The 10,359-nt window shown below is 43.3% G+C and overlaps 1 protein-coding gene across 1 annotated transcript; it reads right to left on the bottom strand.

Moving 5' to 3' along the window:
* Window positions 1–2,393: 2,393 nt before the first annotated feature.
* Window positions 2,394–4,957, bottom strand: CYTL1 (cytokine like 1; the record flags this gene model as incomplete). The annotated part of the gene is made up of 4 exons (XM_082482996.1): window positions 2,394–2,996; window positions 3,159–3,287; window positions 4,665–4,709; window positions 4,814–4,957. 4 exons carry the CDS (start codon window positions 4,955–4,957, stop codon window positions 2,913–2,915), a joined length of 402 nt encoding a protein of 133 aa, XP_082339122.1. The 3' UTR covers window positions 2,394–2,912.
* Between the last annotated feature and the right edge of the window lie 5,402 nt (window positions 4,958–10,359).

Raw genomic sequence — 10,359 nt, 5'->3', positions numbered from 1 at the left:
GTTGGTAAGTAACCATGATAAGAGTGTATTGCAGAGTATGTCCTTGTCAGTCGTGAAAAGGCTAAACTTACTAACTAAAGCTATGCAAATAAAGTAATGATTTATACTCTGTTTCCAATTCCAAAGACTTCTTGCAAGATATTTTTTCCCCAAAGAAATTAGGCTACATTTTCCTCACAAATGTAATCAGCCTGAAGCAGGAGAAAATGTATTTGGAAGGTGGTTGAAAGAATAGGAACATTACAAGAGAAATCTGGAGTTCGGATCATGAGTTCCATCAAAATGGACTAGGGAGGGCTTATTTGCTTCAATAAAGCAGGATAAAGCGGAGTTATGGGAAGATCCATGAGAAAATCCTCATCAAATACTCATTTCAGAAAGTGTGTGTCCATGTGACAGGAGAGAAGCAGGGGCAGAAGTGCCACGGTTACCTGCACAGGCTTTACCCAAGGTGCAGTTCTAGGGACAGACTTGCATGGACTTTGCAGGATAGCAAATGTGTCTTGCTCTGCAGTTTGCTTGCCAAGTCACAATGCAAGCTTTACAACAGGCCTGTGTTTAAATCCTGTGACATCTGGAGGTGGAAAAAACAACCAAAAAATTAAGAGCATCTGCTGCCAGCCTCCAAGCACGTGTACCACCCAGTCCCTGGGTTAGCTCTGCAAACACCGCGGCCTGTGGTGACCATACCACGCTTTTTTGCAAGGTACATCTATGGCTGTCTTTGTATAAAGCTATGAAAAGCAGGGGCTGTGATGTGGTTTTGGTACTTGTACGGATGTGTATAGGCCTTGATGTTGTCCTGGCGCTGCTTGTTTCCCCAGGCAGTGGCTGAGCCCCTGGTTAGGGGGAGGAAAAGCTGGAATGCAGAGTCTGACAGAAATGGTTCCACCTGCAGTTCTCCTTGAGCCAGGGAGCTGCCAGTGCTTAACATACTCACTATGTGGGTATCAGGCTCCCTGAGAGCATGCTGATAAGTACCCTTGTTTCAGGATATGGCTGCTGCTGAAGGAGTTGGCCTTGGGTACGTCCAGGTGATGCAGAAAAAATGGTACTGATGTCTCTAGAGTGTATAGGATCTTATACAGAGGTTACTGGTTTGGAGAGGAGAAAGATCCTAAAAGGCAAACTAAGCACTGATTTTTCTGATAGTAGGACTATCTGAGCTGTTGCATGTTTTTGAGTTCAGCCTGGTACTAGATCAGACTGCTGAGCTTGCTACTGTCTCTACCAGATGCCCGTAAAGACACCTGAGAGGAACCCCTCTGAGCTGACTGTGGGCAGAATGGCTCATCTAGGGGATTAGTAGGGTTAGCACATGAGGACCTCATCTTCAGGAGAGAAGTACAAAGTCTGACAGGCACATTCCTTGAATGTACACTTAGAATTGAAACAAACTGGAAAGAAAAACACTTGATTACTTTCTTCCCTCTGTATCTCTACCGAGTTCAGAGTTTTCCACCCTTATCCTGTGGTCCAACAGGACAGTCAAATTTCCATAGCTGAAATCAGATTAGTAGTTTCTACAGGACAAGGTAGTTCCAAAATAAAGAAAAAAACCCTTTTCTCCCCCATGCATTTTTTTGCTTTGAATGAATGTTATAATTCACTTATTTCCATAACAGCTGTCAATCATTTTGGTTTACACAATCAGATATTCACTGGGTTGACAGGATGATAGAGGAGCTGCAATTGTCACATAATCCCATGATTACAGAAGATGGGGCTTTTATAAAACATGGTGAGACCACTGACCAAGTCACCAGGGTTGGCAGTGCTGCAGGTGAATGACCAGCAAATACGATACAGGAGAGTGAGGAACCATGTGCACAGAGGGAAGGAAGGGACTCTCTGGGGTAATAGCAGCTACTTCTAAGAATATGGGGAGATCCTTTCTATTCTTGGCATCAAAGAGCTGCTGGGTGTGAAGGTCTCATGTTCTGCACATACTGAATGGACCCATGACTCTGGAACTATTATCTGGAAATTTTATTAATCTCGGTTGCTCGGTATACGGGCTGTGTCTTAACAATCTGTCCAATCTGCCTTCTGAGCCACTGCTTCACAACTTACATTCTCACAACACACAAACCGTACTTAAAAAAATCCACTAATTTCATCAAAGAAATTGTTCGCAGTAGGGAAAAATTCTCCCAGTAGAAACTTAGACATTGTCAAATCATGCAGACACAGCAAAGTTTGCATTGCTATGGAAACAAAGCTAAAGATGGCTTATGCTGTGAAAAACAACTTGCAAGTGACTGTGAAAAATAAGTTTATAAGAATAACACCTTTTGGATTGATCTTGAAAGACATGATGTAACACAAGCATCTTGGGTTAGAAGGCTGTTTTTATTAAGTTTTCCACAGAGACAGGTTATTGTCACCTCTATTCTTACAAGTCTGACATCGAAAACTATCAGCGTATATATACGAGCTATACAGGTAGAGAGACAACTGCCAGTACAGAGTTACACTTTTCCTATCAAACACTTGAAGAAAAACAAATATGGTCCCTTCCGTGCCCATCTAATAAAAGAAGAACTGCTAAGTCAGGATAGAATATTCATCATAAAGTGTTTTCTTTTTATGAATCGAGTTATTAATGAAAGAGTAAAAAAAATATCTAGTGTTTAAACAAAACATACTTTATGCATTTGGCTAAGCCGAAATATACCTTGCCAAATGAAAAAATGCTCTCTAACTGCAGTTCCCCTAGCAGCTCAGTAGGTATGCAAGGCATGCAGTTCATTTCCTGCCAAGGCGGAGAAAAATGGGTAGGTCTGAGATAATATTGCTAGTGTGTTTGGAAAAGATCTTAGTTGTTAATGTTGTAGTTGACTGTGTATACATATTTTGCCTCTTCGTCTCCTTGAAAGTTTCCCAGGTACAACTTTTGGGTTGACTCCATTTTAGCTCTCAATGATGGAGGGCTCAATGGGAGGCAGAATAGGATTTTCCAGAGCACTACAGTCATCAGTGAGGAACACCAAGTCCTGGAGAAACAAGAGAAGGCTCACATTTATAACAAGGAAGGCATAAGATATCACAGTTTTGAAAGCTCAGGCCCTGATCCAGTTTTGCTGGTCAGGGGACAGGGTTGAGACAGAGAGTGCTAAAAGCAGAGACTATGTCCCTGTTGGTGCATCTTGACCTACCCTTCTGCAGTAGGAGATCATGATGGTGTACAGGCTCCGGGCTTTTTCCTTCAGCTCACTCACTTCAAGCACTCTCTCACATCTGGGGTAAGCCACAAAATCACGGAGTTTTGCCAACACACAGTAATTCTGCAAAGCACGCAAAAGAGGTATGTGTAACCTTGTACAAACAGAGATTTATGTTTCTCGTCCACCACTTACAAAATTCTTACTGCCTCTGTGGGAACCTTGAATTCCTGCCTCTATGTACGTGTAATCTATGTAACCTTTAGTTAGCAAAATTCACTGTCAATACTTCATAACAAAGATGTTTGGTCCAAACAAGAGTTTGGAAAAGTGCATAGGTGCAGTGTTTGTCTGCCAGCTTCTTTCCCACGTGCTTTAGGAGATATCAGTGCCAATATAATCAAATTGCTCCTGTAGTGGGTGGAGTTACCTACAGAATAGGTGCACTGTCTCCCTTTTAAGAGAGCACCTGATTTAGCTGGTGAATAGATTAAGGAGATCTCACAGACATGATTCATCTGTTCCTGTACTATAGGCAATACTGTGAGCACCAGGCAAACTTTTTCCATCATTTTTACCTCAGACTTTGCATTATCAAAATAAAGCATAGCCAACATGAATTTCACAATGTCCTTGTGAAGCAGGTGAATAAATGTGCCAGGTCTTGCTTTAAAGCAAGGGAAACCGAGGCACTGGATTCACATCGCTTGGTCTTAGCCATGGAGTGAGGCACTGGCAACTCTGGAATTGGGATCTGGAGGGTCCTGACTTGCAAGACTTGATGGTGTAGTTGCCTCTGGCAAAATGTGTCAGACATCTCTTGCTTCATCTGAGATTTTCTACTTTTTAGTTCCTCGGGGGAGCACTGGGAAAAGAAGCAAAATACCTCGGATATCCCAGGGCAGAACACTACGACATAAACTATGTGTGCAGAAGGCTATTTTGTCTTTGCCAGGAGGTGACTACTGCTGTCTTTTCTCAGTATCACACTTCCATATCCTCGGGCATACTTTTTCTTTCTGGATTCAAGAAGTGGCTATGTAAAATGGGAAAAGCCAGCAGGCTATTCCTGCACTTCTTTTTATTAAAATTGCAGTGCCAGAAGCCACTCATGATAGAAAAGGAAGTAGATTTATTAAGTGAAGAAAGTTTATTCTGCGTTTCTTCTTTTAAACTATTATTCAAATTTTGTTTGCACATATTTAACTTCTGAAAAAGCTCTGTCGCAATAAATTAATAATGTACAAATGGTAATCACTTCAAAATATTGATTTCCTCATTTTTGAATTTTTAAAGAAGTAAAATCTCAGAAGCTCCATAGGGATTTTAATAAGGTTCAAAATGACTTTTTTTTTTTTTTGGTCAGTTGTCTCTCTAGTTAATTAAGCTTTTAAAAATTTGTTTCAAACCAGTCTTCTGGGGTACAATCTTAAGTGTTTTCCTCTCTTTTCACTAACTGCTTTTACTACTCAGAGGTAAGAAAGAAGTGTGAAAACTTACATGTATGTCCAAGTACAGCCTGGGCAGCGTCTCCACGCATGAGTCCTGCAGGAAAGAAGAAAGACTCGTTGCAATTTTGTTTTGAGAGAAACTTGGGTCAAAAGCAAGCAACCAGCAGCGTTTTTGCAGGAGTAGTTTTTACTACTCACCACAACTTTGGAGGTCTGTAACTCCTTAAAAGACTCTGTGATTTCTTTGCTTAGAGACAGCAACCTCGAGTAGCAAGTTGGAGGGGCGGCGTTGGCTAACAGGGCAGCAGAGAGCAGAGCAATCAGGCTCAGAAGCGTCTTCATTGTGGGGAGCTTGTCCAAAGGAGGAGGCAGGGAGGAAAAAAATCCCTGTTAGTGGTCAGGCAGCTACTGGTAAGCGTCAGTGAGTAAGTTTGACAAGTCGGCCCCCAATTAAATAGTCTCCTGCATCAACGGGGAAAAAAAAAAAAAAAGTCTGGGGGTGGTCCGAGCAGCAGCTTGCTGCTGTTTTAAATTTCCTGCCGACCTATGAGGCAGAGCTGCCGGCGCTTTCCTGCCGGAGCAGGGAAAGAAGGGAATGAGGGTAACGAAAACAAACAGTACCGGCACATTTCATTCCAGAAATAAAACAACCTAGTGAGCATCTCAAGCAACCCAAATACACGTAAGATACAGCACAGGGTTATCAAAGTGTTGTAGGCCTTGATCCTGCTTGTGCTTTGACACATATGTCTCTTTTCTTGAGAACATAATGTACAGCTGTGGGACTACACAAGCTGCAGATAGAGAGAAATCCTTCCAGGACTGACTGGTGTCGTATGTTGGCTGTACCAATCAGACTTGCTTATCATCCTTAGCAGGTCTGAAAGGTTACTGCTATAAAGGAAACCTCCTGGGTCTACTATCGTTTTCTCTTTTAACCTATGTAGATGGTCACAATTTCTTAATCAAAACAACAGTGCTTGCTATGGCTGCTTGGGGAGACCAGTGTATTTACACATTTGTGGTCTCAAACAGAATGAATACATCTCTGTATGGCTGTCATAAATGTATAAAAACTATTTTGCTTTCTGAGCTGAATTTATGAGGCTCTGTTCTTTTATTAGATGCCAGATGGAGCTGAGAAATCCAGATGCTGGTATGCAGGTGTGAGGCTGAACATATGTTGCTCTTACATGTTAATTGTCCTGTAAAATGGAGGTACCCTTGAATGAAGAACTGGTTGTTTCACAAGTTATCATCTCCCCCCTGCCAAGAACTCCCCCCAACACCACCTTTCAAATTCAGGTTCTAGCTAGTTATTAACCAAAATAGTACAGTATCTGATGAAGTACTACAGTCTCCTGGCATTGCAGTAGACCGGGAAGGTTCATCTGAAGGTGGGAGAAGAGGAAATGACTGAACACCTCTAAAAGAAAGGGGCTTCCCACCAGCCATTTTAGAGAGAAAATCAGAGTCTTGAAAAACAGTTTTGGGGAAAAAGTAGTATTCTATATGTTGCAGAGGACTCTGACTTAAATCCACCAAAACACCTGGAGGAACCAGGGAAAGAGAGCTGCATACTACTGTCTCGTTATACATTTCTTTACTTTCATAAAGAACAATTAGTTTAGTAACACGATGTGCTCCTGAAAGTTATCCTGGTAGATACTTGGAGAGGAAAGAAAAATTGGGAGTCCTGGCTGTGAGGAATTTAGGACTGACCTTAGCAAATGCGTTGCTGGGTCTTATTTTCAGGAAAGGAATTTGCCTAGACAAGTGAATAAAGAGGCCAGAGGAAGACAGGAAACTTTCTCAGATGGCCCCAAGCAGCTGGATCATAGATCTAAACACAACTACCTAGTGCACGTCCAAGGAAAGGATGCTACTTACTGTGAGCCTTGCCGGTAAAGAAACAGACTCTTAAACACCGTCTCATTACGGTAAAGAGTAGCTGAGGGTAGGAGTGAAATATTATCCTTCTATCACATTCTCATTTGGCGAGCTGCTAAAATGCAGTTTCTCTTCCAGAAGAGTAGTCTTCTGAACAGCATAAATGCTCTCCCGGTACAAGAAGTCAGCAATCTTCTGCTAAAGGTTGTCTTCAAAATGAAGCATTTGCCTTTTTTTTTTTTTTAAAGTGCAAGCAATATTCTCTTTCTTGATATTTTACCTCTATTAAGCCTACAGTGACGACTCCATTTCAAACAACAATTAAATACTATGGATCATGTTCTAAATGACAGTTAGATGTCAAAGTGACTGTGACAAACACAGCCTCATGGAGACTCTTTGTCCTGCATGAAACACTAGCAAAACAACTCTCCAAGTCCTGTGTCCTGGCCGTATTCACGCAGTTGAAAGCTATTTAAAAATATCTCTTTCTGATGGGATAAAGCTAAAGGTACCAACGCTGATTTGGAATTACATTATGAACTGAGCTATACATTGGTTGCCTGGACCCAGAGGGGCAACCATGCAGCTTCCTATAGCCTAATGCAATACCCTTTCTCCCAAGTCAGGGTGCAAGCCCTATGCCACAGAAGCCTCACTCGGTAGTCACGTCTGAGGGAGCCTGGCATAAGTGCTGAATGTCACCTATTGCAGTCACAGCCCTCAGCTCCAAGAAGATATCCAGAGGAGGAACCACCCAGCACTTGCATAGCAAGTGGGGCTTATGATTTTTGCCCCAAAAGTGGGAGACCTGGACTTCATTTCTTTATCAGTTTATGAAGGTGCAGGGTGCTGGGTTGGATGGCCATGTTCTGAAGTAGTGACAAAGGGAAGGGGGAGGAAAGGACTGCCACACACCGTTCATGCCTTTGCACTCGAAGTCTGCTTGGCCCCACACTTGCAACCTGCATACCCACATCTTTTGTCCTAAGAGGTGAGATTTTCTCAGCTTTGCACACTTGCAGATGCTTTGCCACCAACAGGCAGGGAAATGATCCATCCATTGAGTTTCTTCTGCAGAACAGGGAAATGCAATGACAAGCTCCTCTTGGCCCAGAAAGCAAAGCAAAGGCCTCACCAAAACATTTAATCAAGTAAAAAAATGACTCTCTGCTTCGTGATGGGGAAAAATCGCTGAAGTAATTTGCTCTGAAGTTTTTGCTCAGTTGCAGTATTCCTGCCTTATGGTTTCTCTTTGGTCTCATATAAACTAACTCAAGGAAAGCCACCTGTGATGGATGTCTACTCAAATAGTTAAAAAATGAGCTACCCTCAGAAATACTAGGAAGAAAGGATTTATTTTTTTCGGAAAAAAAGGGAGGGGTGCAGCTTAATTTCCTTACCTAAATCTCCTCCCTGGGCCAGATTACATGCATAGTTGACTCTAACCCAGATGGATATTTTCCAATGTCTACTAGCTCATCAGCACTTCTGCACATCTCAATATGCAAACTATGCAACTCAGTTCAACAAAGACAAACACTCTCATCTCAGTTGTTTTCTATTTGTAGCTCATCAGCAAGATTATCCTTGAGCTCTGAATACATTCAATTTGTGGTCCACATATGAGCAAATAACTTCTTTTTCTCTAAGAAGCTCACCGGTAGCTTCAGGAGAACTTGCTAGTGACACCAGGCACTGGGAGTCCTTTCAGTCTAAGGCACCTGGCACAACTCTGAACCAGATACACAGTTACCAAAGCCCACAAAACTCCAGACTCTCTTTTCAGTGACTGCTTTTATCCAGTCACTTATGCAAAAGCCACTTACTAATTCTGGTGCATATCCTGCCTTGGGCAGAGAAGGTCTTTAACAGGGAGAAACAAGCTGTTCTTCATGGAGGCTAATAGCATCTTAGAGGCAATATTAAAAATCGACATGAAAATAGCCTTTACAGCTACAGGAGGGGAAGGAGCAAAGATCAAAATATGTTAGAGTCAAAACTCGCCTAAGGATTACCTCTATAGAGAAGCTGCTGTTTACAGCCCTCCCAGTCAGTGGGGCAGTGCTCGGGCTGGCATTAGAAGGGAGCACAGGAGGAGTCAGCCAGTACCACCATATCTGCGATGATCATCATGACATGGACATCTCCACCACAGACACTTCTTTACCATACTTCTCAATTCAGTGAGCATATGAGGGCTCTGAGGGCTCAGGGCACACACACACTCTGAGTTTTGCATCAGCTCTTGAGGCTGATGATGTCACTACAGCCCTGAGTGCACAGTGCATTTATTTTTTCTTTTGTAAGGAAAATTCCACAGCAAAAGCAGACACATGAGCTGAGAGGAAAATTAGAAGCCTATCATGACATAACCGTGTATATATTTTTTAAAATATTTTTGAGCTATGTTGTCCTTTTGCTTCCAAGTTACTGAAAACTCAAACAATAATATTTTTCTAAAAGTCAAAGGACTCACTATGCAGGCAGGAATTCCTCCCATGTTTGAACAGTCTACCAGGGCCTCCACCAACTTTTGACAAAAGCTCTTTCAAGTTGCTGACTTCCTAATACCAAAATCCACTTGTTTGATGAAAGTGTTTATTTTGAAATAGTCGGGGGCTGCCGTGAGACACCTTATGAAATGAGCTTCTGATTATATTGAAAAATAGGAAAAGGAAAGTAAACCAGCACTCTACAGAGAAAGCCCTGTGTATTTAAGATGCGAGTCAAAGCCCCGTGGCTCAGCTGGCTGTTGTGGCAAAGGTGCCACTTCTTGCTTCAGAGCAGAGCTAAACTGCCCTGCAAACTTCCATCTCAGCCCAAAAGAGGCGTTCACGGGTTGTTTGGAAACCCTGCCTTTTTGGTTAAGGTCTTGCCCGGTTGTCATGTTTTTCCTCACCGTGCAACAGTGCACTTTGCTGAGCCTTTTTGTAGACATCAGCACTGAATTTTGAGATAGGGCTTGTGCAGCCTCACACATTGCCCTGCATCTTGGGGTTGCTGGTACACAACGCTGCCAGCTGCCCCAGTACAGAAGGGAAAATGGGTACGGCAGCACAAGTTGCCTGCGTTTGACGCCGGGGTAATCCCACATGTCTCCTTTTCTCTTTCATGCTAGCAATTAGCCTCTGCTGGTGATCTGCATGGCTTGGCCAAGCAATGGGCAATGGACAAGGCAGGCAGGACTTGTCGCTGGGCTGGTGTTGCAAGGCCGTGTCCCCGTGAGAGTTAAGCAGAAGTACTCTTTGCTTACTCAGTGGTATGGGCTTAGTTTTTCTACACTGCTGTTGTTATTTTTAAAAATTTGCATATATATTGAGGAAACAGATGTTACTGCTCAAAAGCCTGTTCTTAGATAAAATGGTTATAGAAGCAGCTAAGCCATCTGGGTCAGAAAAAGAAACAAGATGTTCTGAAATCTGGAGGTCTTGCCAGCATGATCCTGGCACTGGGCACTTTCCCTGCAGGAAAACATATGGAAATGGGGAGTCCCGTGGTCCAGGACAGAGACAGGACAGCCCAGCGGGGCTGGGGAACAGGAGTAATTTCCTTGTACTGCCTCAGACCAGCAACCGAATCATTGACACTGGCTGTGCTTACCAGCCCTCTCCGTGGGCGGTGTGTCCAGCCTGCCTTTGTGGTGGGACAGGGGCTCGGGCAGCAGGGTCCTGAGTCCTCTGGGGTCTGTGGGGCTCAGCACGATGGCAGTGCCCGGGATGGCTCAGAGATGTTCGCACAAGTGTCCGTCGCTGCGGTGCAGACGTAGCCCGGCTCGTCTGTGTCTCGGCTGATGTCTGCGTAATGGGGATAATGGTATTTCCCACGGACACTGTGGGAACGCAGCCATCAAC

Source organism: Vanellus vanellus (assembly GCF_965231255.1).
Source record: "Vanellus vanellus genome assembly, chromosome: 4".
NCBI classification, from domain to species: domain Eukaryota; kingdom Metazoa; phylum Chordata; class Aves; order Charadriiformes; family Charadriidae; genus Vanellus; species Vanellus vanellus.
This window is presented reverse-complemented; position numbering and strand designations above follow the sequence as displayed.